Source organism: Cladophialophora psammophila, assembly GCF_000585535.1.
Source record: "Cladophialophora psammophila CBS 110553 chromosome Unknown aczJe-supercont1.42, whole genome shotgun sequence".
NCBI classification, from domain to species: domain Eukaryota; kingdom Fungi; phylum Ascomycota; class Eurotiomycetes; order Chaetothyriales; family Herpotrichiellaceae; genus Cladophialophora; species Cladophialophora psammophila.
The window spans coordinates 66,446-92,568 of record NW_006912963.1 but is presented as its reverse complement, the minus strand read 5'-3'; the positions used below and the strand labels follow the sequence as shown (position 1 = coordinate 92,568).

General features: G+C 52.5%; 11 protein-coding genes across 11 annotated transcripts; 7 read left to right on the top strand and 4 right to left on the bottom strand.

Annotated features, from left to right (window-relative positions):
• Positions 1–804: 804 nt before the first annotated feature.
• On the top strand, positions 805–2,356 carry A1O5_13110 (uncharacterized protein; the record flags this gene model as incomplete). Its single annotated transcript, XM_007753677.1, has 3 exons — positions 805–1,355; positions 1,412–1,685; positions 1,742–2,356. The coding sequence occupies 3 exons, from the start codon at positions 805–807 to the stop codon at positions 2,354–2,356; spliced, it is 1,440 nt and encodes a 479-aa protein (XP_007751867.1).
• A 177-nt stretch (positions 2,357–2,533) lies between these two features.
• A1O5_13109 (uncharacterized protein) lies at positions 2,534–2,878 on the bottom strand (the record flags this gene model as incomplete). The annotated part of the gene is made up of 1 exon (XM_007753676.1): positions 2,534–2,878. The coding sequence occupies one exon, from the start codon at positions 2,876–2,878 to the stop codon at positions 2,534–2,536; it is 345 nt and encodes a 114-aa protein (XP_007751866.1).
• Positions 2,879–4,716: 1,838 nt separating this feature from the next.
• A1O5_13108 (uncharacterized protein) lies at positions 4,717–5,793 on the top strand (the record flags this gene model as incomplete). Its single annotated transcript, XM_007753675.1, has 1 exon — positions 4,717–5,793. One exon carries the CDS (start codon positions 4,717–4,719, stop codon positions 5,791–5,793), a length of 1,077 nt encoding a protein of 358 aa, XP_007751865.1.
• Positions 5,794–6,381: 588 nt separating this feature from the next.
• Positions 6,382–7,525, top strand: A1O5_13107 (uncharacterized protein; the record flags this gene model as incomplete). The annotated part of the gene is made up of 3 exons (XM_007753674.1): positions 6,382–6,560; positions 6,644–7,083; positions 7,143–7,525. 3 exons carry the CDS (start codon positions 6,382–6,384, stop codon positions 7,523–7,525), a joined length of 1,002 nt encoding a protein of 333 aa, XP_007751864.1.
• Positions 7,526–7,658: 133 nt separating this feature from the next.
• Positions 7,659–8,129, bottom strand: A1O5_13106 (uncharacterized protein; the record flags this gene model as incomplete). Its single annotated transcript, XM_007753673.1, has 1 exon — positions 7,659–8,129. The coding sequence occupies exon 1, from the start codon at positions 7,965–7,967 to the stop codon at positions 7,659–7,661; it is 309 nt and encodes a 102-aa protein (XP_007751863.1). The 5' UTR covers positions 7,968–8,129.
• Positions 8,130–9,350: 1,221 nt separating this feature from the next.
• On the top strand, positions 9,351–10,655 carry A1O5_13105 (uncharacterized protein; the record flags this gene model as incomplete). Its single annotated transcript, XM_007753672.1, has 1 exon — positions 9,351–10,655. The coding sequence occupies one exon, from the start codon at positions 9,351–9,353 to the stop codon at positions 10,653–10,655; it is 1,305 nt and encodes a 434-aa protein (XP_007751862.1).
• Positions 10,656–10,706: 51 nt separating this feature from the next.
• On the bottom strand, positions 10,707–11,164 carry A1O5_13104 (uncharacterized protein; the record flags this gene model as incomplete). The annotated part of the gene is made up of 2 exons (XM_007753671.1): positions 10,707–10,827; positions 10,932–11,164. 2 exons carry the CDS (start codon positions 11,162–11,164, stop codon positions 10,707–10,709), a joined length of 354 nt encoding a protein of 117 aa, XP_007751861.1.
• Positions 11,165–14,443: 3,279 nt separating this feature from the next.
• Positions 14,444–15,678, bottom strand: A1O5_13102 (uncharacterized protein; the record flags this gene model as incomplete). The annotated part of the gene is made up of 2 exons (XM_007753670.1): positions 14,444–14,575; positions 14,644–15,678. The coding sequence occupies 2 exons, from the start codon at positions 15,676–15,678 to the stop codon at positions 14,444–14,446; spliced, it is 1,167 nt and encodes a 388-aa protein (XP_007751860.1).
• Positions 15,679–17,704: 2,026 nt separating this feature from the next.
• Positions 17,705–19,716, top strand: A1O5_13101 (D-lactate dehydrogenase (cytochrome); the record flags this gene model as incomplete). Its single annotated transcript, XM_007753669.1, has 5 exons — positions 17,705–17,993; positions 18,041–19,203; positions 19,252–19,363; positions 19,413–19,588; positions 19,645–19,716. 5 exons carry the CDS (start codon positions 17,705–17,707, stop codon positions 19,714–19,716), a joined length of 1,812 nt encoding a protein of 603 aa, XP_007751859.1.
• Positions 19,717–20,118: 402 nt separating this feature from the next.
• A1O5_13100 (D-xylulose reductase A) lies at positions 20,119–21,241 on the top strand (the record flags this gene model as incomplete). Its single annotated transcript, XM_007753668.1, has 2 exons — positions 20,119–20,142; positions 20,192–21,241. 2 exons carry the CDS (start codon positions 20,119–20,121, stop codon positions 21,239–21,241), a joined length of 1,074 nt encoding a protein of 357 aa, XP_007751858.1.
• A 1,080-nt stretch (positions 21,242–22,321) lies between these two features.
• A1O5_13099 (uncharacterized protein) lies at positions 22,322–23,058 on the top strand (the record flags this gene model as incomplete). The annotated part of the gene is made up of 2 exons (XM_007753667.1): positions 22,322–22,503; positions 22,710–23,058. The coding sequence occupies 2 exons, from the start codon at positions 22,322–22,324 to the stop codon at positions 23,056–23,058; spliced, it is 531 nt and encodes a 176-aa protein (XP_007751857.1).
• Between the last annotated feature and the right edge of the window lie 3,065 nt (positions 23,059–26,123).

Sequence of the window (26,123 nt, the reverse complement as noted above, 5' to 3'; positions counted from 1 at the left end):
GCCATTCCTCCAGCAATTCTCCACCGCATTCCTCCCCGTGGGTACGTGTAGGTGGAGGGGCGTCTTAGTCCTCGTGATATGCGAGCAACAAAACCCCTCGCTCGTATGCTCGGGGATGGAGGAATGCAGTAGTAGATCTACAGTGAGTAATTCATGGTAAGCGTATTGCCTCCGCTGCGGCTCAACCCAAGTGCTCACTGGCCACGTTCGTCTGTTCTCAGACTACCATTTCCCGACCTGACGACGAATATGGGACATTTGCGTGGCCTCAGTCCGGCAGGTGAGGCCCTCCGCTGGCGAGTCTGGAGGGGCAAAAGGGGGTCCATCCTTTGCTTAGAGCGGGCTATGGCTTACTGTTGCATCGGCAGTTCGTCCACTCAACGAGCCCGCATCCGTGGAGTTTCTCGTTCCCGTGCAACCCGCATATCGTGCATGTCTAGGTGGGCGTCTTACTAGCCTAGGTAGGTCCAAGGCAGGTCCAAGTACATACGTACTGGAGCGAATGCGGGGCAGCAACTTCGGCACTGATTATATTTTCAACGCCAGAACCAAGGACCAGGACCAGCCGGGCTGTAGGTAGGAGGGTCAGCAGGAACCACTCCATGGCTAACTCCGCTGATCGATGTGGAAACCCAGATAAGGATTTAATGGATCGTAGGTATAAAAAGGTGGGTTGAACTGGAGGGACAAATCTGCCTAGCCTCAGCTTCTGCTTCTGCTTCTGCTTCTGTCCCTGTACCTAGCCCCCGTCCACGACCAAGGAAGACAAACAAGAACAACAGACCACACATATTGTGACCAGCCATGGCTCCCTCTAGACTGGATACCATCTCTTTCACCACATTCTCCAACATTGTCAACGGCGAATCCCGCAGCTCAAAAACAAAATACCACGGCATCGACCCCACCACCAAAGAACCAAACTGGGACGTTCCTGTGGCCACTCCCGAAGACATTGAAGATGCCGTCGCCGCTGCCAACAAGGCATTTGCTGAGTGGAAGAACACGACCTGGGAATACCGCACTGAGCGTATTGCCCGCTTCAAGGAGGCCTTGGAGGCGTACCAGGAGGAAATGACCGACCTGCTTCTTAAGGAGACCGGCAAGCCACGAAACTTTGGAGCCACCGAGGTGCAATCGTGCTCCAAGTTTATCGAATGGCATATGCAGTTAAAGGAGCCCAAGGGTGAATCGTACGACCTTGAGGATAGGAAGATTGTCAATAAGTTTGTTCCGTTGGGTGTCGCAGCAGCCATTTGCCCTTGGAACTTCCCTCTGTTGTTGAGTTTGGGCAAGGTGCTACCTGCAGTGCAGATGGGCAATGCTATCATTGTGAAGCCTAGTCCATTTACTCCGTACGTCCACCTCACAAAGATTTTCTATTGCGCCGTGAGCTGACGACTAGGAACAGATACACTGCATTGAAGATGGTCGAGATTGCCAACCAAGTCTTCCCACCCGGTCTCGTTCAGGCTCTAGGTGGTGATGACAAGCTCGGCCCCGCTCTCGTCGACCACCCTGACATCCACAAGATCAGCTTCACCGGCTCAATCGCCACTGGCAAGAAAGTTATGGCTGCTGCGGCGAAGACTGTCAAGCGAGTGACCCTGGAGATGGGTGGAAATGACCCTGCCATTGTCCTCCCTGACGCCGATATTGCCAAGGTCGCTCCTATGGTCGCCATGGTAAGGGATCCCTCCGACGGCTCGTTCCCCTTCCCAATTGACTGACCTGATTTTAGGGAGCATTCTTCAATACCTCCCAAGTCTGCATCGCCTCGAAACGCATCTACGTGCATTCTTCCATGTACGACGAATTCCTGACCGCGCTCGTCAACGTGGCCAAATCCCTCAAAGTCGGTTCCTCCAACGAAGAAGGCGTCATGCTCGGCCCCATCCAGAATAGCATGCAGTACGAAAAAGTAAAGACCTTCTTCAAGGACACCAAGGACCACGGCTACAAATTCGCCCTTGGATCCGGCGACGTGCCCGAGACGAAGGGGTTCTTCATCGAGCCCACCATCATCGAGAACCCGCCCGACGACAGCATGGTAGTGCGAGAGGAGCCCTTCGGCCCGATCGTGCCGGTGCAGAAGTACGACGACATCGAGGACGTGATCAAGCGCGCCAACAACTCCAAGGCGGGACTGGGCGCCACGGTCTTCGGCAAGGACCCCCAGAAGCTGCAGGACGTCGCGGACAAGTTGGAGGCTGGATCCGTCTGGATCAACAGTTTCCCCGCTGCCGGCCCCCAGGCTCAGTTCGGCGGTGTCAAGGAGAGCGGCATTGGCACCGAGTTTGGCACCTTGGGTATTTTGGCGTATTCTAATGTCAAGGCTATCACGACGTTCAAGTAAACTGCGGACCTTATGTATGAGAAGGACAGGCACGTTCCAAATCACACAAGACTATGATTAATCATTCCACCGAGCCCATCTTGCCACTTCGTCAGTCATATATCTCGAATAAAGAGCCCTAGAAATTGATGGCTATATATCCCCTGTCTGAATCGCAAGGGGCGGGGTTGAGAAGACTCATAACTTCGAATCCCTGTCTCTCGCTTTCCTCCCACCACTGGTGCTCCTCCCCGTCCCGTCCTCATTCTCCTCTGAATCGCTGGCAGGATCGCTCTCCGTCTTCTCAGCCTTTAAACTCACAGGGTCGCCTAGCATCGAGCGATTGCCTTTCTTCGCCTCGCTTAGGTCCTGCTCTGCGCGCTCCTTGAGGGTCTTGTTCGGTCTCCGGCATGGGTTGCTTGCGCCTTTATCCTCCTGCACGGGCGAGGTCTCTGATTTCTCGGCCTTGAGGGAGACCGGGTCGCCCAGGGCCGTTGGATTGGATTTAAGCGCGGATTCTTTGAGTGGTTTGCTGCCGCCCATTTTTGGAGAGGAGTGGGACGTCTGTGGTCTGAAGTCGATGGGACCCAGAGATAGACAGATGGTCAAGGTTTATATGAACGGCACGTCTCTGCTGTTTTCAATATCCTCTAGTAGGAAGCCGGAATGTAATGGTTTGAATTCATAGAAGAAAAAGGGAAACATGCAGGCAAGCAACTTTTCTCACATATGAAGAGCCACTTGCATTAACGTCTTCCATTTCCATAATGACCTCAAGAAGATAGATCCGGCTTGACTGTTTTACCATGGCTTGCCCTCTGGACCTCTTCCTTGGGGGACTTGTTGCCATTTCACGCCGCCTTCTTCTTGATCATCCTGCGATGGTCGGAGAGAGGGTTGTGGGAAGATCGAATCAGAACCTGAGGATGGCAGGTGCAATTTATGTACCTTCTCAGCTTCGCAAGGAGTTGGCCCCCGGGATCGGCATAACATTGATCCGTTCCGGGAGAAGTCTTTCGTAAGAGCTTCCTATTCTGTCTGCTTTGATTTCTTCCTGCGAGGCCTGTCAGTCGATCTGCTTCCGTGTCAGATCTGATCGAGCCGACAACCGTCAAGTCAATGGGCGTGGTTCGATCAAGATCTCCTATAACCGTCGACAAGACACGATAGGCCACACACTCACGTTGCGTCGCGGTGCTGGGCACCTGAGCTGGCATTCATTCCTTCAACTTTTTTCCGCTTGACCTTCAGACCTCCGCCCGACCTTTCAGCGGCCCTTCTTCACCCAAAGCCGTGGACTGGGGCTTCAAGAACAATGATATTCTATGAGTCTGTCGATTTACGGCCGATGCCTGTTTTCTTGAGAAAAGTTCTCCGACTTCACGACATCCAAGTCAGACGTCAAAAGGGGTAGGGACTGTTATACTGCAACGAAGGCGTCGCCCAGCCATGTCTTTCTATGTTCGAGAGCTGCTTGAACTACTGGGAGCAAATTTTATGCAGTCAGTCAGTAAGCCTTAGGTCTCACTTCGACCAGGGAACGGAGATGGGAGCCGCATGCGGAGATACCTCGAAATCAGAACAGGCATCCACGTCTCTTTGCCAGAAGGAGTCGCTGGAAGGACTCCTGCACCAAGGATGTGCTTTCTGGCATGGCTCTACAGAAGAAGCATACTGTCCTAGAATGGATAGTAAGGTCGCTTGTCCTTCAAACCCTAGAATTCAAGTTCACTTTCATGCTTCTCGGGGATCCATGTGGGAAGTCGTCCCCAATCCAACCTCAAAGAGATAAGATCTCCAGCGCCTTGCTTTTGCTTGCTGTCCTAGAATACTTTATTGCGACGATCTTCTCAGCACAGACTCGCCGACGGACCTCATTCTCGATGAGATGAACAAGTGGTTCTGACGACTCTGAGAATCGACGCTTAAGGACTCGCCACATGGCAGAGTGTTATATCTTTGGCTACAATGCCGGCAATCGTCGCAAAAGATCAATAGGTCGATAGAGCCTCTCATTTCAGCGTCCAATTAAGATGGCCAATAACGCACAGACTGATCCGAACCAGCCGCAGTTCCTGTCATGACCGGAAATCGAGCTGCGAATACGCTTCTCGCCAGCTTATCGTGCAGGTCTCCACCTGTGAAAATAATGCAAAGTTCGAGCGCCCCGTTGTATTTCAATCCATTCCGTGCCTCCACGTTGCACGTCGTCGGAGGATTCAAATTGACGCCCAGTTAAATACGAGGCAGGTTAAACTTTCCGTGGGCCGTGCGTTGACATTATGCAAACTCATCCCCCGCAGTCCCAACCTTGCTTCCTCCTCTCTTTCAGTCGCGCAAAACTCAGCCGCAGATAGCTTCATTCGAACAGCTCTCCGAAAATGGTGTATCTGGCAAACTTGGAAGGTCCAGGCCTCGTTTTCACCTATGGCCTTTTTGGCGTGCAACACGAGGAACTTACGGCTGAAAAGAAGAAAACAATATCAGCACTCTACGGCTTGTTGAGTCAATCTGCAGACCGAGTAGATCACTTGCAGGATGAGAGCCACGGCGCTCCCCGAGAGGGGCCGAAGTGCACCACTTTTGTCGCGTACTGGCTGAAGTCTAGCGACTATGAAAAGTGGAAAGAAACTGACGAAGTGAAGCAATTTTGGGACAGTCTGCCTGATGACGCGGGTGTTTGGCGGGAAGTAATGACAGTTCCAAAGTCTCGTTACATGTTTGCGGCAAACCAACATGAAACATCTGGCCTGGCTACGATGTTGGGTCTCAAAGACAGTACCGACGAGGCCTACTGGGGTGTCTACCGCCATCGACTCAGCGCAAATCCCGACGAGTACACCGACCCGAATGATACCTTCTCATCACCTCTTGTGACCACGGCGAAAGCAAAACCTGACCCGAGTAAGAAAGTGGTGGATCTGTCGAAATCACCCACGCCCGACAAGATTAGACGTGGACGGGTCAAAATCAACAACATCCCCGATAATCTGTGCTACTGTCGAGAGGGCCAGAGACAGCCAAACTTGCCTCCAGAAGAGCTTGAAACGTGGAAAGAAAAGCTGGCGCCGTACGCTCTCACTTGGATGAATCACCTGGACACGGAGCGCAACAAAAACGGCGTGGTCTCGTTCACGTTCAATATCGCACATCTAAACCCGAAGCCTACCCTGGACCCAGGCGCAGACCTGGAAGTGGATACCGATGCCGTTGCCGAGACGAATCAGTTGATGTACTTGCTTGACCTTGCTCATTTCGAGTTGGCGGGACGCTCTTTCAAAGACCATGTTCACCTGCGAAAGACGACATTTGAGATGTACGGGCCAGGTGGTCGGCACGGCGAGAATGGCAAACTGTCGATCTGGGTTGAGCTTTGCATTTTAAAATCAGGTGACATGGACGCAGAGTACGTTGGATGCCGAGAGGGGACTGGCCTAATGATGTTTGAGAATGTGTAAAGCGGCTTATCGCAACGACATGGCCGTTTTGTCGCGAACTGTGAGGTTGAGTTTTCCTATACCATCTCTGCCTTGAGTAATCATCTGCAGCTGCCGAATCTACAATTTGCTTCCAAAATCGTCCATCCTTTAATTGCTCCGCCGTCCAACACTAATCATCCATGCCCTCGGAAATGGAACCGTCTGGATTATTGTCCTTGAAATCGAGGCCTCCAATCGTGCGTGCTCACATAGATAACCCCGCTCTGAATGGAACCAGCACTGAAAGCCACGGAAACGGAATACGAGCTGCCCCTCCTCTCTCTCAGCTTGAGATGCCGAGTCTGGGTGGCCGCAAGACGACGCCAAAAAGATAAAGACGTCCGCGGGGCAAGCCACGAAACTCTCGCCGGGCGTCTATCAGGCTCCCGCTGTCAGCACTGTTCTCAACTCGATTAGCAACACCTTCTGCAAGCGGAAAGTTCCGCCCATATATCGGAGTTGGGAGCTTCTCATATCGTGGGTCTTCTCTTCGTCAACTCGGTCAGCCCTCAGCACCATCTTCTAGAGAAACGAGCTCAGGAATTTCAACCAGTTGACACAACAGACATGGGAAGTGCAGCTCCTGCGACATTGCGAGTGGCGGTGGCCCAATATGAACCAGAATGGCTCGACCTGCCAGGGTCAGTCGCGAAAACATGTTCCATCATCACCGAAGCTGCAAAGAAAGGTGCAAAAGTCGTGGGGTTCTCAGAGGCATTCATTCCTGGCTATCCGGCGTGGATATGGTAAGCTTTCCCGTCCCTGTGTTCCCGTCTTCGCCGCCCGCCCTTGTCACAGCACATTTCCATGACATCCTGCCCCACCTCAGGCATAGACCGGTGGATCCGGTCCTGGCGACAAAGTACATCCAGAACTCCCTGGCGGTGGACTCTGATGAGATGCGCACGATCCAAAACTGTGCGGCGAAGAACGGCATCGTCGTGGCTTTGGGATTTTCCGAGAACGACAACAACTCCGTCTACATTGCCCAGGCGATCATCGATTCGGACGGTAAAATGCTGATGCATCGACGAAAACTGAAGCCGACGCACATGGAGCGCACCATCTTTGGCGATGCATCCGGAAACAGTCTGATGAATGTGGTGGCCACCAAGATCGGGAAGCGAGTAGGCAGCTTGGCCTGCTGGGAGCACTGTCAACCGTTGTTAAAGTACCATACCGCGACGCAGCGCGAGGATATCCATGTCGCAGGGTGGCCGCCGTTGAGTCCGCACGCAGGGCCGGAGCTGTGGTCCATGTCAAAGGAAGGTAGGATTTTCTTTCTAGCATCCTCAGTGATCCCGTCATGCTAAGTGAGGATCATCAAGGCTGTCAAAATCTCTCCCAAACATACGCCATCGAGACGCAGACGTTCGTCCTCCACGCGACCACCGTGATTGGACTCAAGGGCATCGAGCTCATGGGCACGGGCCAGGCCATGCTCATGAATACCCCTGGAGGAGGCTACTCCTGCGTCATTGGACCCGACGGCCGCATGCTCTCGGAGCCGCTCGAGGCCAAGTCTGAAGGCCTGATCATCGCCGACATCGACCCCAGCATGGCAATCATGGCGCGCAGTTTCCTGGACATCTGTGGCCACTACAGTCGGCCGGATCTGTTGTGGTTGGGCTGCGATACACGGGAGAGGAGGCACAAAGTTGACACACCCCGACCGGGGGCGGAGGAGAAGGTGGTGGGGGAGAATGAGTGAGTACGATGAGCACGGAAAACCAAGCAAAAAGCTGTCCCGATTTTCGTTTTTCATTTGATGCGCGGCGTCGCTCAGGATGTTTCCTTTCACTCTTCATGGTTTTTTTTTTTTTTTTCACCGTTTTACGCAACGCTTACCAAAATATCAAACCCACCGTTCCCAACGCACTAATCCCCAAACCTATCCACCCGCTGACCATGACCTGCCTATTCGACAACATCATGCCCGTGTCCCAAATCAAGTGCCTCAGCCCATGCACGACGTGGAAACAGAACGCAAATCCCCACACGCCTTTCATCGCGAGCCTCGCGCCCACAGGCAGTGCGCCGAACCAGGCCACCAAGCTTTCCGTGTCCGGGTGCCAGCCGAGCATTGGAGCGATGACGTACGCAACTCCGAAGATGTATATCGGACCCGTGAGTAGGATAGCGCAGTTCCGCATCAGCGCGCCCGAGTACCATGTTATTTGCGGTTGGTAGATGGCCAGGTGGGGGCTGACTGGGCGGGAGAGGCGCTGGGAGGCGAGTTGGGCGGCGTGTTGCGATGCAGTGAGAGGCTGAAGTTGAACCGGCGGCTTGTTCTTGGACGATGTGCTCGAGTGTCTGAGTAGGAGAGGCCTTCGTTAGTTTTCCTTGGCCGGCATTCGATAGGAGGGGTTAGATGGTATACCTGGTCAACTGGAGAGACCCGGGCACACGCAATGCGAAGATCACAGGCTGCGAGAATGCTGCATTTGGCTTCAGAATGCGTCCTGCTGTGGCTTTTATCAGCTATGGATGGAGTAGGAACCAGGGTTATGACTCCCAATACACAAGGAGTCGTGCTGCTTGGTACTTACGACGCATGCATATACGTTCTGGCATCGAGCCTCGTAGCCATCTTGGGTATAACATTGTGGTCGCTCTGGTGCTCCAGGGTCTCGAGCGGCTAGATCTGAACGACTACGATAGCAAATTATAGACAGAAGTCGAAGCTGGCAGGTGTTTGATATCATTAGGATCTCCGTGCAGCACCGTAGTACTTTTCTCCTCGGAATGGAAGGACCCCGCCAGCATTGCCACCATTGCCGAATGAAGTGTTGGTCACAAAATCTGGTGGCGGACGGACGAATCCTTGACGTTCCGACCGTGATTCCGATGCTCCACTTGCTGAGGCTCCCCTTTTCGCCCCCTCCGCCTTTTCCCTCCTGCACGTTCTCCCCCGGGTACTTTATCAAATATGTAACGGCTGCACGTCCAGTCTGCAGGCCTGGGAATGAGAGCCCGATGCAGACAAGCGTGTGAAGCGTGCCGAGCCCGCAAGTCGCGTTGTCTCCCGGGCTCAAGCGATGAGACTTGTAAGAGGTTGGCAGCCCTGCTCCGCCCGTTTTTCTCCTATTGCTCTAGCCAGTTAGGAGGTTCGTTTCATTATTGACAAACGTCGCAGGTGCGAGAATTCTAGACTCGTATGTGTGCCTCACGAAGCAATTAAGCGGACTGCTCCTCGAAAACGGTAAAGAGGATCCATCAACGCCAGAAACCAAGAATCGAGCTGATGATGCGCGGCCAGGGTGAGAGGGCGGTTTGCTGGGAACAATGGCATTGCTCCAGGGCGAGGCTGCCATGTGAATGCAGATTTAGAGTGTCTGAGGAGCAATGGAGAGGAGTGCTCCTATTTCGACGATCTGTCCACGTCCGGGGCACCGGCGGTGTCAAAATCAGTGTCGCTTGCTATTTCCGACGCCTCGAATACTTTCGGCCTTGCCCTGCTCGCCGCATTAGAGATCAAGGAGCCTTCGCCCGGCAGTTGGGCTGCAGTCAAAGCTGCACACGGTCAACAATGCTCGATGTTTCTGGACCGCTACAAGGACATGGTGGCATCGGTGCCGTTCGCCATCCAACTGCCACTCATGACACTAGACGGGCTCTTGTCGTCGTTCCCAATCTTGCTCCTCGCAGCCATTCTCACAGGAAGCAGCTCCGATCCGGACTTCGAAAAGCAAGCGGGCGAGGCATTTCGACACGTCCTCGCCGATCGAGTCATCGTCAGGGGACAGAAGAGCCTGCAACTTTTGCAGAGTCTGCTGACGTACATGACGTGGTATCACCACCGCTTCGACCCACAGACTGCCCAATTCTACCAGCTCCTGCAGCTTGCAAACGGCATGGTCGCCGATCTTGGGCTACCCAGGAGATTTGCCAAAGAAGGAACATTCGGCGATCGGGGCGATGAGGATGTGAACGCCAGTCGGGCATTCTTGCTCTGCTACTACCTCAACTGCGGCGGTGGAGTGCTTGGGTACGACAGGCCCGAGAATATGCGGTGCATTGAGAATTTAAGGAACGCTGCGAAGTTGCTGGCTGAGGTGTCCGACAGAGCTCTTGATCCGGAAGCACCGGCGCTGGTCGAGCTGCTACACATTGTAAGCCTACATCGGGGTGACGGAAATGAGAACCAGTCTGAACATCGCGTTCCGCCTTCACGAAGTCTTTCTGGGTGGAAAGCCACCTACATACGGCAAGAGACGTCGGCGAGCCTGAGGTCGACCTACCATTTCGTTGCAGCGTACAGCGTGCTCAAATCATCGAGCTCAAAGGCCATGTCGGCCCAGGATGCCCGGCTCAGCTTCCAGCATTTCAAAGCGGTCTTGTCCAACATCCTTGACCAGAAGCTCTGCTATCTTGTCCAGCTGGGCGTCATCGAGTGGGCACATTTGATTACGACTTTGTTCCTCCTCGCCCGTCTGGAGAGCTCTGAAGTGGCCAGATCGGGTACGGCGGGTTCCTTCGGCCAATCACTGCTCGCACACCAGTATGTCGCTCGCTTCCGAGCCCTTGTGGATTGCTTGACGACGCAGGCCGAGGCAAGCACGGCCTTCCGGGCGCCGCATCTCCTGGGCTGGCTCGACAAGATATTAACGGCCGTCATGCAGCTGTCGAGCTCCGTGGAGGCATCTCATGTATCATCCAGCGATGAGAGTGACCACCACCACCAGGAATCAGCCTACGAGATCGTCAACTCTTTCATGGAGGACCGGGGCAATGTGCGACATCCAGCTCCAAGGGAACCAACTAATGTGAGAAAGCAGGTGCAGAGAAAAGACGAAGAAGACTTTTGGACCGACTTTATGTCGGACTGGCTGAATTGGTAGCACTCTCCCTTGGTATGAAGTTACAATGCATGGTGGAGATAATTGCCATTGTCACTCCCATGCGTACTCAATCAGGTTTCGATATCTCCTTTGCAACGCCTCTTTCTCTAGCTGGCTTTGTGGGACGTGGTAGGGAACAGCTGGTCTCTTGTTCTTGACTGTTGGCAAGACTCTGTTGAGAAGAGTGATTTGCTCCCCCAAATCTTGTTTCCAACAGAGGGTTTAGTTTCTGTTTGTTCGCACCTACAAGCGCACGAAGAGAGGGGAAACACTCACTGGGGATATCGGAATTCTGGTACAACATGGGTTGCAAGCTGCCACGCCTCTTGGCTGCCAAGGAGTATTTTAAAGAAGAGTGCAAGGTCGGTGTCGCGATTGTCAAAGTCAGCTTCGTTTGTCCTCACCACATTCAGGAGATCTTCGACCATAGCCTGAAAGCTCAAGGCGCTGGCGGCATCGTAGAGATGGTACTGGCCCGGCTGGACGCGCGTCAAGTCGAAGCTAGCCATTGCTGACCCAATCTTGTGTCAGGTAGGTTGATTGATTGATTAGAAAGGGAAGACCTATCTGGAGTGACGGCGAGGTGTTAAAATACCTGGTGACCGGTCGCTGCAATGCCAAGGGATATCCAACCCTGCCTAATCGGGCTACTCTAGCCAACGGGGTTGGCGTGAAAAGAGAAATGAGGTAAAAGTGAATTGAGATCGGCCAGATTCATGAGGTCTAGATGGCTACCCTACACACAGCTGCGTCGAGAAATCACGTTCCTCTACCGTACGATCGCAAGGAAATCCATCGCCGCTCATGAGGTGTCGAAGGCTGGAGGAGGCAACAGCACTGAAAGTGATACTAGCCTTGGGACCAAGATGGCCGGCGGCGATGCAAGAATTGACGTCGGGAGGGGGCTACAAACCATGTGTGAGGAAGCAGAGGCATAGCCTGAGACATGCACAAGAAAGCCCTGGAAGACTTCACCACTGCCGCTGACAAAGGCCACAAGTCCATCGCTCTGTACATCATTCGAGACGAGAACTGGGCCACATTGACAGCCGACGAAAAAGAGGAGATCATCAAGGTCTACTATATATGGTCGAAAACGAGGGAACACGGGCTGGGAACTCGACAAAGGAGCTCTCGAGACGCACCTGCAGGGGCAGCAGCAGCGTCGTTGACAGCGAGAGAATCTGGACATCAAGGAATTACACCAACCCAGCAGGCCCAGCAGTACCAGTAGCAGTGGGGCAATCAGGATTGCCAGGGAACAGCAGTGCAAGGGGAGTCGGACGAGGCAGACGCAGTGATCGTGGAATCCGATCAGCGCTGAAGTAATCAGGGCATTATGTGGCACCAGGAAGGCGGTAATCGCGGCATTGGTCTGTATAGACGGACACCGAGCGGAGTGTCTACTAGGTAGTAATCGATTGGCACCACTACACTCCTAGTTTAGCAGTGTTATCCATTGATGACCAGGCTGTTCCGCCAGGGTTCCTTCCTCATAGTCCTGCTGAGCGCAGAGAAGTGGTATGGTAGGTCCCCTTGGTTTTCTCAAAGCTAGGTTTATCCTTATACTCCGTAATTATCAGCTGTCACAAGCCGTCCTTGGCCAAGATAGATTGAGCTGGTTCTAATCCACGTTTAATTGATTACACACTCTCTGTGCTGTGTCGACTTGGTCGTTGATTAGAGTAATTATTCTCTATTCCTATGGCAACGCTCACCTTCTCCGTACCCTCCACAGAACAGTATTCGGTGACTGGTATTAAACGAGCTGTTAAACTGTGTCGCAGCTCCCTTCGCATTGCTCTCTTTTGCTTCCCGTACTGGCAAAATGAATTCAGTAAATGTCAGCGCCCCTCATCTAGCTTACAGGAAGATATCCTCGAGTCTCCAGAATTCACCTTGGGAGGCCATTGCAAGATGCTGCAAACGTTTACATATATCTCTCGGAATCAGTGTCTTGATGGACGAGAAAGAAGAGTCTTGCACATGGTGACCGGGAAATGGCAGCTGGATATCCTCGGACCTCAACATGGCTTTCACTCTCTTCGATCGCGCAAGTATCCAGTGAGCGCAACCAACATCTCTTCGGATATAAAGTGGATTTGAGTGGTGAGAATAGCCCCTGTCCGTATCTTGGCGTTTTGGTGGGAACCTGTTGGGCTGAGCTGTCAAAGAGCTGAAATGATGCTGAGAATCGTTATACAGGGGGCAAAGAAACGTGATGGATTTGCCGAGCGTCTCTGTTTCGAGTGGAGTTCATGTGACTCTGTGTCCTTGGGTAGAAATAGAGTGCAGTGAAGAAAACAGTGGGTCCCATGTACCGCAGTGTGAGGTGAGTTGAACAATGCTCTGGCTTACCACACTTTTCCTCCTCTTTTTGCCCGTTAAGACGTCGAAGAGTTGTATGTTATACTTTTTCTTATTACGAAGAGGATATACCAACAAATACGTAGTATCAGCAACAAGTTCAAAAACTCTTCTTACACGTGCCACATGGATACTACCTGGTCTCGCTAGTAGTTGTTTCTCGTGGGATGGCGAGATGGGTACACACCTACATAGCTAGCTAAATACCTAAGTAGCGTACTTCGTACCGGCCAAGCCGGGGTCCTGGAGTCCTTTGAAGTAACGAACCGCACCGCGCTCCCGCCTATGGCCACTACACGCAACGCCCCGCTCTTCGCCTTCAAGTCGCTTCTAACAAGATTTGTTATTATATTTAACTTGCTAGATTTTCAGTACAAAATCGCTCAGAGAATCTGGCCGCGTGGCCTAATGGTTAAGGCGTTGGTTTTCGGTCACGTGCACACCAAAGATTGGGAGTGAGTTCTGCGGAACTCCTGACTGTTCGCGCCTTGAATCGCCTAACAATTTATAGGTTCGAATCTTCCCGCGGTCGCTTCACTCGGAGCTTGTTGCTTTCTTTTTTTGTTTGTTGTTGCAAAATAGGAGTCGTGATGAGGAATTCTCTGCAACCCTTTTTTGCCGATTTCGGAAGAGTGAATGGGGCGAGGGCGGGGGAAGGCTTGGCCTAGGGCTGGTGGGCTCGCTAACGCCGTGGGATGAGGGCGGCATAGGGGTGCGTAGGGCTATGGGATCACTTACTACACACACAGGCTCCGACGATACCAGGGATCTGACAAGCTAAATACTCACAAAAGCCCGTACCCCGTACGTATATCACGGGGAGAAAGTGCATTTGCCCCTCAATGTGGGAAATCAAAAAATGACAACCTGTCCGAATGGGCCAGTTCAAGCTGACATTTCGCTCACCATGTTCTACGCACTCCCAGACTGCCAGAACTGCCACGAAGCCAAGACACCTTGCTCAATGGAACGAGTTGTTAGAGATTGAGAGTATTGAACTTGTGGATTGTCTATCTACAGAGGGCGAGGGAAGCTACCTGTATAGACAGAGGGAGAGGTGGTCATAAAAGGAAGAGGTTGAGCATGCCCCTGTCCTGATATTCTGACGTGGGTTTCGCACCCCCGCCGCTGTTGTGGGCTGCTGGGTATCGATTCATAGTTGGCCGTGTAGCCCTCCCTCTAGCTAGCTGTGAGCGCGCAAATGGAAGATGATGACGGCTTGTGCGAGGAAAGTGGAGAGTGTGGACTGGCGCATGGCTCGTTCATTCAACAGGTAAGAATTTATGGTCAATGCAGCTTCAACGCCCTGTCAATAGATTTCTAGCGTCGGCGGGAAGCTTCGGTTGCGCGAGACGGGAATGTAGCTTGCTCGATGCGTTGGAGCGCTTGCACGTTTTTGAATTTTTCTCTATCTTATGGTGTTAATGTGCCTGTATGGATTGCGGCTGCGCTGGAATCGACGTCGACTTGGTCGCTGCTGCTGCCTCGGCGGCAGCAAACTTGGCTGCTTCCTCGGCCTGGTCGGCGTGGATCTTTTTCAGCAGTTCAGGGTACTGTTCGCGGCCAAGTCAGTCTGAGATCGCCGAGTACGGAGTATTAGGTGCGGCAATCTTCAACTTACCCATCTCTCACCCACGTCCGGGTGGCTCTTAATCCTGTTCATCAGGGTCGCCTCGCCCAGCCGGCTCCACATGCCCTTGATAAATGTAAACTCGATGTCGTCCAGTCTCTGGCCGCCCCTCTTCGCCAGGATGTCCCGTCTTAATTGCTTCACCGAGTCCGGCACGTCCATGCTCTCGAACGTCGCGTCATAGCTGACGCCCTGGAAGAACGGGATACTGTACCTTGCACCAGACCCTCGAGGCGGACTCTGCACTCTGTGTGTCGTCGACTGACAGACGCCCTGAGTGAGTGCCTCCATCCCCTGTCCGATCGCAACTACAAATGTCCCGTCAATGGGCGGACAGTCTACCCATTTCCCTTCTGCATTCTGCACCTGCAGTCCACGGTGATGGCTCGCTTGCAAGAGGTAGCTCGTGAGCATACTGTCCTTATGGGGCCCCACGCCTTGCGCTTCCCCTTCCACGCCCAGCTCCTCCAAGTCGGGATACTTGACAATCTTTAATTTATGCTGCTGTGCCTCGTCGAAGAACTGCGCAAACGCGTCTGGCGGTAGACCGATGGCCTCGGCGATCAGGCCCGTGAATTCTATGCTCATATCGCCCATCCGCGACATATAGTCCTCGTACACCTCCCTGAACCGCGGCAGGGCGCTGGGATCGGGCCACTGGTTCGGCGCCAACAGGTTCCTGTACAACGGATCGTTTGGGCCCGGGATCGGATGCGGCGTCGACAAGTCAATCTGTTCGCGCCAATCCGTCTTGAAGCGTGTGATCTCCATGCCGAGCTTGTTGTAGCCGAGAAACGAGGGCGCGTTCTTCATTTCGATTTCGAGCTTCTTCTCTTCGGGGAGGTCAAAGAAGGATTTCCCCAGCGTAATGACCTCGTCGACCAGCGCCGGCGGGATGCCCGTGTTTTTGATGTACAGGAAACCAACCTCAAGCAGTGCATGGCGGAGATCAACGAGGAATTGCGCTTTCGTCGCCGGGTCTCGCGCGAGAGACAGATCCAGGATCGGGACGCTGGAGAACGACATTATGGATGTTGCGAATTGGTTTGAAGACGACGACAAGAAAACTCTTATTTCTTCTAAAGATCTAGCATTTCCACGGAAAGGAGCACAGAATCAAGAGCAGGTTGTGCCTCGGGAAATATATAATGGGTGCATAAATAATATCGGTGCATCGGATCACGCCATAAACTGGGCTCAGTTCCCACAATTGCGGGGAGCTCCAGATGGATGGGCTCATAGGCATCGGTAAAGACTCGCTCTAGGCTTCGTATTGCCACAGTCCGGATGGGCTCACCAGGCTTGTCTCGCGCCCTTCCATGAACCCTAGACCCAGTGCCGGTTCTGGGAAACTTGCAACTCCATGTTCGATTTGACACAGCGTATTTGACGACCCATCGATCCAATGGATGAACAAGGGCTCGATCAGGCCGTTCAGTCCACGTCCTCCGCCTGATCCTGGTTTCTGCTTTATCGGAAGATCAAGGCACTCACCAGGTAGGGGCCGCTTGCGGTTGGAGGTGCCGTGCTGGTAAGATGGGAAGGGGGCTGGAGCAGAGGCTTCATTGCTTATCAACATTCGATCAACTCAGCACAGCTTCGCTGATTCTGCTATACGCGATGCAATGGTTTGTCCTGTTGAAACAGATGCAAGTTAGTAGTCGGAGGAGAGGTGTCAATACGGGCAGACATTTGAACGACTTCCGCCCGCGGAATTCTGCTGAGCATTGACGATTATGCTCTGCCCACTCTATCAATGCCATCAGGTCATATCTGTGATGCCAGTGATGCCAGCACCACCGTTTCCATTGCAACAGGCGACGCTGACCTATAAGGGACCCGAAGAACCTGTGCTGAAATTATAACAATTTGTATTGTTACTGGGAAATACCTGACGAGGTCGCTTGAAGGTTCGTGATGATTACAACGAGTGGGAGACAGTGTCGGGTCTTCAATACCCTGTTGTCTGAGCGCGTGCAAGAATCAGGCATCGTGGTCAGGCACATTTCGCAAAAGGCATGTCAATAAAACATCCCGCGTAAGGAAAGAGCCATGCCCGGCTCGTCAGTGGTTTCAGTGATTTTGTGCGATAGTCATGTTTTGAAATTCCCTGCTGTCAGCATGTGTGCGTTGGACGGCTGTGCAAATCCTGCTGGCGCAGCATGACACTTCCACTGCTCGCCGCAAATGAACAAGGGTTCTCTGTCCTGCCGTTAAATTGTCGCAGAATTGATAGTAATGCTGTAGAAATGTGCATGATCTTTGGCCATTGAGCAGCCGTTCTGTACTGGTGGCGTGAGATATTCTTGAGATATTCTTGTCCACGGCCTTCTCAATCGCGGAGTCAACGCGGTAAACATTCTCTTTCCAACAACATTTTTCTAGTCACGGAGTGTAGCAGTGTCAAGTCTGAACGCCCGAGTGTCTCTCCGTTTCACCGAGGTCTCTGGGCAGTGGAATGGACCAGCGTCGTATCTGCAACTCTTCAGCTCTAGCTATACTCATGCTTACGGTCGGGGAGAATTTTAAGACTCCGAAGGACATGTGAGGTGCCTACGAGGTATCTGGCGTTGCAAATAGGCGAGCACTGGCCAGGTCTTGGGCATTGGCAGCGGACTAGTGAGCGAGGATCGTACCGAAAATTAAGCGTGCCACCGCCCAAGCATAAGCAGCAAAAGTACACGATGAGAGTGAGAAAAGGATAATGATGAGATGGTTGGGATGGTGCTGGGCGCAGGAGATTCCTCGATTCCCTGTGATCGGACTTCTCAGATTCTGGGGTTTTTGGGGTCCCGCGGCTTCGGGGAAACATCGTCATTTGCATCTTGATCCATTGAGACGCACCTTTGATGCACCTCGGACGCACCTCATCTCAGCGTTGTTCTCGACTCCTCCCACAACTTCTCCGCGATTCATACCGGCGGTCAATTTCGTGTCGCTACCCTCTCCTTGACAGCGAGCTTGATACAGTCTTTATATCTATCAGATACCCTCGAAGATGCGTTAAACACCGGCACCAGACGTCTCTTGATTATTTCGCCTGCAACTCACGATGAAGTCCATCGCTCGACTCGGTCGCCCAGTGGGCTCCCTCCTGCGATGCGCCGAGCGCGAAAGTCACTGTCGGTTCGCCCCTTGGGCCACGAGGTCATTCCACAGGTCGCCGGCAAAGCTCGAAGATAAAGGCAAAGATCCCAAAGAAAACTTGTCTTTCCGAGGACAGCTGTACCAGAGCACCGCAGACAGGCTGAAGCGCGAAAGAGCTTCGGAGGAACAATATATAAGAGCTACAGGCGCCCGCGGGGGAGGCGCGGGGGGAAGAACGCTCAGTCTCAGTTTTGGTACGCACATCAGCCCTTGCGCATCTCTTCTCTGCTAACAGCACAAGTGATTCTGTCCGTCGCAGCCGCTGCCTTCTACCTTGGAAAGAGGGGAGAACGACCTTTGGATGTCTCATCCACGACTCCTTTGTCTCGAGCACAGCCGCCCCAACATGATACTAGAGCCTCTAATCTGCAAGCCGCTTGGGTTGACTTTGCGCAAATCGTGGGGAAGGATAACGTCTCGACTGTTCCCGGCGATCTCGAAGCGCATTCCGGTTCTGAATGGTCCTCCTACACCACCAAACCTGATGAAAGACCTTTTGCCATTGTATACCCTGCAACAACCGAAGAGGTCTCCAAGATCATGAAGGTGTGCCACGAACGGAGGATCCCCGTGACCGCACTCTCAGGCGGCACCAGTCTTGAAGGTCACTTTGCGCCTACACGAGGAGGCATATGCATCGACATGGCAAGAATGGATAAGATATTGGAATTCAGACCCCAAGATCTTGATATTGTTGTACAGCCTGCTCTCGGCTGGGAAGAGCTCAACGAGGAACTAAAAGGACATGGCATGTTTTTCCCACCAGATCCGGGTCCAGGAGCAAAAATAGGGGGCATGGTTGGGACAGGTTGTTCGGGAACAAACGCGTACAGATACGGTACCATGCGGGATTGGGTCGTCTCTCTGACGGTCGTTCTCGCCGACGGCACCATCATCAAGACAAGAAGGAGACCTCGAAAATCAAGTGCTGGCTACAACTTGACACAGATGTTCATCGGCAGCGAAGGTACTCTGGGTATTGTCACAGAAGCCACGTTGAAGATCACGGTTCTCCCTAAAAGCCAGTCGGTCGCCGTTGCTACATTTCCCACCATTCATGCAGCAGCCGAGTGTGTCGCGAGAGTTGTTGGCGAAGGCATTCAGCTTGCGGGAATGGAGATCTTGGACGATGTGCAAATGCGCTGCATCAACAAAAGCGGAATGACCAGCAGGCCGTGGCAGGAGGCTCCTACCCTATTCTTCAAGTTTGCCGGGACAAATGAAGGCGTCAAGGAACAGATCAAGATCATCCGGAACATCGCCAAAGCGACCCACAACAAGAGCTTCGAGTTCGCCAAAAACGAGGATGAGGCCGCTGAACTCTGGAGTGCTCGGAAAGAGGCCCTTTGGAGTGTCATGGCTATGCGGAAAAACAGCACTGACCATGTTTGGACTACCGATGTGGTAAGTAGTTCCATCTCAACACCCTGCGTCGAGACTGACCCAAAACAGGCCGTCCCTATCAGCAGACTGGCAGACATAATTCAAGAAACCCACGATGATGTGGCCAGCAGCGGTTTGATCGGTGGTATCTGCGGGCATGTGGGAGACGGAAATTTTCACAGTAGGAAAATTGCGCCGCACCGTTCGCTTCTAGGGCTGACCATTTCTAGCCATCCTACTCTACAATGACACCGAAAAGAAGATCGCTGAAGAGTTGGTTCATCGAATGATACGTCGTGCCATCGCCATGGAAGGCACAGTCACTGGCGAGCACGGCGTGGGGTTGAAGAAGCGCGAGTATCTCCGCGAAGAGCTCGGCGATGAAACTGTCGATGCAATGCGCAAGGTTTGTCCGAGCCATTTGAATCCATCGGAGTTGTCGAGACTGATCTCTGCACGCAGCTGAAGCAAGCATACGACCCGTTGGGACTTCTCAACTGCGACAAGATTGTCCAGATTGAAGCAGGCCACTGAGGCTCTGTCCCGGAATATCATATACCGAACTTCGTCGCCTTTGATGCCAACCTCCTCCAAACTCGGATAGCGCTGTCCCGATGCCGGTTCGTCGTGGTGGTGCTGCAACACTCCAAGACCAATGCCCCGCACCGCCTCCAGCTGTTGAGTGCGCCCTCTTTAGGCTAAATTTCTCAATGCTCTGGCTTCGTGTTTCCCCTCCGGATGTCTGTATGGTTCAATGGGCTCTCATTACTTACAGTGGAAAGCGGTCCGCAGGATGAACAACCGCCACCTTCATAGCTGATTTCCACAGCAACAAATTCAGATTCTCCACCTGTCAATCTCTATATATACTCTCAGACCCCGCATTTGCTTCGACTTGATCGCGTCTCCTGTTCATTCCTCACTCCCTCTTAGACCATGGCCACGGGAACGCAAACGAAGGTAGGTCACTGCTGATGTATCTCTGGGATGGAGTATTGACGACGCACAGGAGAACAACTCCTTCGTCCTCCGCGGGATCAAAGACGTATTCTTTGAAGATCGACCCATACCCAAGCTTACAGGACCTCGGGATGTCCTCCTTCAAGTCAATTACACTGGAATCTGCGGTTCGGATGTTCACTACTGGCAACATGGTAGAATAGGACACTTCGTGGTCAAGGAGCCTATGGTCCTTGGCCATGAGTCCGCAGGGACCGTGCTAGAAGTAGGATCCGGTGTCAAGAGCCTGAAGAAGGGAGACCGCGTCGCGATGGAGCCAGGCATTCCATGCCGGCACTGCGTGCGGTGTAAGGAAGGGAAATACAATCTGTGTCCCGACATGGCATTTGCAGCGACTCCGCCGTACGATGGTACGTTGGCAAAATACTATGTCCTTCCAGAGGACTTCTGCTACAAGCTGCCCGACAATATGACACTGGAAGAGGGCGCTTTGATGGAGCCCCTTGCTGTGGGAGTACATATCACCAAACAATCGGGACTCAGGCAGGGTGACACAGTGGTTGTTTTTGGGGCTGGGCCTGTAGGACTTCTCTGTTGCGCTGTTGCTAAAGCTTTGGGTGCAAGCAAGGTTGTCGCGGTGGACATTAACACCGAACGACTCGAGTTCGCCAAATCCTTTGCAGCAACATCAACATTCGTGCCCTCCAAAGTCTCAGCGGCGGAAAATGCGCAGAGGCTGAAGGACGAAAATGACCTCCCAGCAGGAGCAGATGTTGCTATTGACGCCAGTGGAGCAGAACCCAGCGTTCAAACGGCCATTCATGTCCTCCGCATGGGCGGCAGTTATGTGCAAGGTGGGATGGGTCGAGACGAAATTACTTTCCCGATCATGGCTGCGTGCACCAAAGAACTCACGGTCAAGGGCAGCTTCCGATACGGCCCCGGCGATTATGCAATGGCCGTGGACCTGGCTGGCAGTGGCAAGATCGATGTGAAGCGGTTGATTAGCAGGAAAGTCAATTTCGACGATGCAGAGCAGGCCTTTGAGGATGTGAAGGCTGGAAAAGCCATCAAAGTGCTGATCGAGGGGCCAAAGTAGCGGATTTGAAGCAGGTGATGTGCTGTATCAAAACCATTCTTCAATTCGGTCTGCGAATCTGGGATGTTTGTGACTGCATGTCGTGGTGCATTCCCGTTCATCCTGTTCACGTCACGTCACGACACGTCTCTGTTTCTTTTCTCTTCTTGAAACCATTTGCACAAATGCTGATTGTGCGCCAGTTGTCGGCACCCGCGGTGCATTCCCAGCTCGATCTTCCCAGGCCTTGAAGCAGGGCCTTTGAATTATCGGAGACTTCACTTTCTACCAGGCGTGCTACCGCGGATGCTGGAGGACTGTTCGATGTTTCGTGTCGAGACACCCAAATGTGCTTTCACGGGATTTCCTCTCTTTCATTCAATGTCCAGTCTCGCGAAAATGAAGGTTCACGACATTTTTCCGGGCATAAGTATCCCCCTTCTCTCTTGCTCTTTTGCCTTTCTGTTTGCTCCTTCATTGTGCACATAAATACAATTTTGTTGGGTCTATCCTTCCAGAAAAATTCTCTTCATCACCTGCACCTTTTGGATGCATCAAAAGCCTGGAATCCATCCACCGTCATCGCGTCCCCCAGAGGATAGACCACGCAATTCGGATGGCCACTGGGAGATTCGAGAGTGTCACTACGCTCATGCAATCTCTTCCACAACCTCATTTCTGTCATCAGCTCTCCCATTTTCCAAGCTGAATCCCGAGACACCACCAAGTTGTAAGGCACAAAGTGATGATTACATCAATTTTGGTCTAACGATCGGCCTTTTACACGGCGTGCCCTGGAAAACCGAAGTCAGCCATATTTTAGAGATGGTGAACGCATTGTGCATGCTTGTGCCCTGTCCGCATCGTTTGTGGGCTATTGCGAAGAAATACAAGGTCCGCCTTCACATCCTCGATTCTGAACGACAGGCAGAGAATAACCTGCTCAACCTGAACTACGACCTCGACCAAGAAAACCCCTCTGGCTGAGTACAAACACAAGCAGTCTTCGCCAAAAGTCCGTACCGAGATCGAGGATTTGGAGACAAGTGATTGTCCTCAACAACGAACAAAAGCAACCAATCTGCATGCACACAGGACAATATGAACAACCTCGCAAGTCAGAACAACCATATCAGCCAATGTGACAATGTGGCAGAGCGGAAGACAACCTCAAGCTATATCCCTCGCCGAGACAGCCGGCCTTCGAGAAGGATGACGTGTTTAGTCAACACGGTCGGGTCGTCCAAAAGATGCCCGGACGAGTTTGCCGCAGATCTGCTGGTGTAGAGCGGCTCCGACCCCACAGGCTATACCGGACCTAGATATTATGTGGCAGCGATTCATTTCTTGAGAATGCAAAAGCAGCTCCCGGAAATCGGCCAGAGAAATCCTCGCGAGTTTCCTTACCCCTTCGAACGAGGACTCCGTTGCCCCAATGCTCCATGTTATGATGAGGCCACTCTGCAGCACGGTCTGCCTTCCTACCCAGCCTGGCTGAAGTGGCGCTGAAGAAGCATGACCTGAGAAAGATCCGCAGCATCACTCAGGAACTGGAGCAGAGGAGCAAGAACAATGAGACAGATGAGGACGAAGTAGACGTAGCCGAAAACGACGACGAGACCGTCTACCCGTCTCTCTTTGCCGGACTGTTCCACCGCGTCACCTGTGACGAGGGCCACAAACTGAATTATTATCGAACCACGAACTCCATCGCCGTCGACGAACTCTACACCCCTAAGAAGTGGATTGTACCTGCCAACCCCATGGTCAATCGAATTCCTAATCTCTTGGGCTACCTTTACCGCTTTTTGGGATCCAAAGTGGACCTCCGACGTTGACCAACTCGACGGGTATATGTTTCCCAGTGTCCCTGAGAAGATCTATAGCTCTACGGTTATGGCAGACGTCATGTCAAACTGTGACCAGTACGGTCCCTTCGTTGCTGGATTCCGCGCAAGACCCAGAGACATTAGGCGCGTAGTCGAGCAGCAAAGAAAGACATTGCTTTTTCGACTCAAGTTCGGGATTTACTCGACTCCGTGCCTCTGTCCCAGCCATTGTGGTCCAGAACTGGATGCTAGAATCGGCCACTCCAACCTGGAACAGGATGCTACAGTTCTCGTCGACTGAATGAGCACACACTTGCCAGAGGTACATCCCCCCTTGCCTCCTTTCATCGTCTCATTCCAACTTAAGCTGGAACGCCTTATCCCCCCCTCTCACTAACTCTTCTCCAGTGGACCAGACGCCTGATCGGCTCGATGCTTAACGCGCACTGCAGCGTCTTCGGTCAATATGTGTACTAGGGAAGTGAGGGGGACCTGGAGATGTTGTACGCATGTTTCGACTGGCAGCTACGGCCCACTCGCATTCCCACTCTCAACGCGCTGCGTTCCAAACACAATTCGGACTCATTTTACCACACCAGCTCTCGAGACCGACCGAGAGTCTGGTCCGTATGCCAAGATATAGTCATACCTCTCATAGTCGACGAACCTGGACGGATCGCGAGCAAAATTGCCTGGCTCTCTTCGCTCAACACCATCGGACTACCATGAAATGTCTCGCCGGTGTCACCCAGCATCCTCGACAAGCATCTCTCGACAAGCATCTCTCGACAAGCATCTCTCGACAAGCATCTCTCGACAAGCGTCAAAGATAAGCAGACTCGAACTTTTTTTTTTTTTTCAAAGCAGTACGCCCGTTCTTTCATGGACCGCATAATATGGGCTGGTGCTCTGTATGCCTTCCTAGATGAACAAAATCGTATGGCGCCCGATATCTCTAAAGTGGTTAGCAATTTCGGTGACAGGGTAAGTTCATAAACATTGATTGCATTCTTCTTGATCACAGATCTCAACAGGCGGCACTTTGTCAATGGAATGGATTGTGTATCGATCTATCTACCCCCACCTTTGGATTTCTCACCTCTCGCACACAACTTCGCGACTTTTGACACTCTCAGTGCTATCCAAGTAGGAGGAGTGGCTCTTTGCTAATCCTAGCACAAGGAAATATAACCAAGCGACTTTCTCAGTAGATACTTCGAAACAGAGAAAGCATAGAGTGTTCAAAACTCGCATCACCCTTAACTCGCGGGTCGAATCGACACTCTCGATACGAAACGAACGATCAGCGCGGAACTCGATTACCGTAACGGGGTTCAGCATGAGGGATTTCTCTCAAGTTGGCTAATAGTCTGAACGTCCTCCAGGAAGAGGTACCTGCCCAGCTACCTCTGTATACAAACAACTAGCAATGCTCTGAGATAGGACACAGACAGACGGACGACCACATCAAATTGTTGAGACGTAGCCACTTCAGCGAGAGAGTTTCCTCAGATTCATCCTGATTTGTACCCATTTTGAAACCCTGTGGATTTCGTTCTTCTTCGGGCAGCTCTTGTTTCTCGTCTTCAATGTATGATGGCCCGCAGTTCCTTGAATCCTGATTTGACATCTCGAACCGGTCAAAGCCTTTGCAGGATAGCGAAGGAAGAAGGTCAGTTGAAGGTTCTGAGGCGAGAGGCGGGGGATTTAGTGCCGGTTGCACCCGATCCACTTCTGCGCGACTCAGCTTTAATTTTACCCCTTTCTTCCCTTACAGGAACAACCACAATCGACCAGCAAAATCATGTCCACACTCTAAGTGCTGCCTCACTTATGACGGCCGACGGGATTAGGATGGCGACTTGAGTATCCTTCTCCAATGGCAGCCTACTAGCACAGGACAGGACGTGTCGTTGGCCCTCGGGAGCGGCCTCATACCGCAATATGCAACCGGCGGCTCTGTCGCTTCTTTTTCCCCCTTCAGGCAGTGTGGCTGCACTATTTAGCTACCTAGGCCTATTGAATGAGACTCATTTCAAGCCAACTTCTTGGCTAAGTGGTTCGACATGCATTCCACTTTTCAGCTGAGCGATGGCCGACGGATTCGGCACCACAGTCCTTGGCAGGAGAAGGTCTTCTGCCATCAAGCTCAATGCTCTAAAGGCCGGTTTACTTGTTAGAGAGCATCTGGAGCAGCATGGAGTGACATCAGAAGGTCTGATGTCCCCTCTCCGGTGCGCTCGAAGAGCCGTGTTGGTGCAGATACCAAATCTCCTGCAACCAACACGATATTGGCACTCCTCAGACCACCGGAATCAGGGAATCAGGTCCTTGCGTCCAACAATGTCTGTGACACGCAACTTGTACCTCGCCACCATGCAGGACTGGCATGCTGTGATGTGAGTTTTGCGTGGTTGTGATCTCGCCATTTTTGGGACTTTCTGGAGATACCAAGTACACTGGCCAATCTGCTGTCGGAGTCCCGAGGCGTGAACATAATTTCTTACCATGCAACCACTCTGCCCTGAAGTTGACGCCGTACTCACACGTGCAACGGATCGGAACTGGAATCGATCATTTTGCTATCTGTTCTCTGATTTAACGTGGCTTCTGTGTGGAATATCAAAGATCATCAATGATCTAAATGCTGACGAGAAAAAAAGTCCTACAATGGGTCAGAAGTTATATTGTTCCCCATACGAGAGACGGCAATGGAACTCCCTGGACTAGGGTAAGTCTTTCGAAGGTCCTGGCAAACGGTTACGGTCCCAGCGTATCGACTGCCGCCTAGGCTGTCGCGGTGGTAACAGTACACCATCCGAGTTACAGGGGATCTGGCACCTTATTACGGTACAGGAGCTATTGCACGCCAATATTAGCTATATGCCAGCAAGTACCAAGACCTAAAAACGAAGGCCATACTACCCCAGGATCTCCACCAAGAGGACCGAACAGAGAAAAACCGAGGTCCTAATTAGGTGCTCGAGCCATCGTAAGGAAGGTGCGTGGAGCGAGAGCCACTCGCAAATCCCGATCCCTCCCCGGACGATGCGCCGTCTACTCTGCGACGAGGT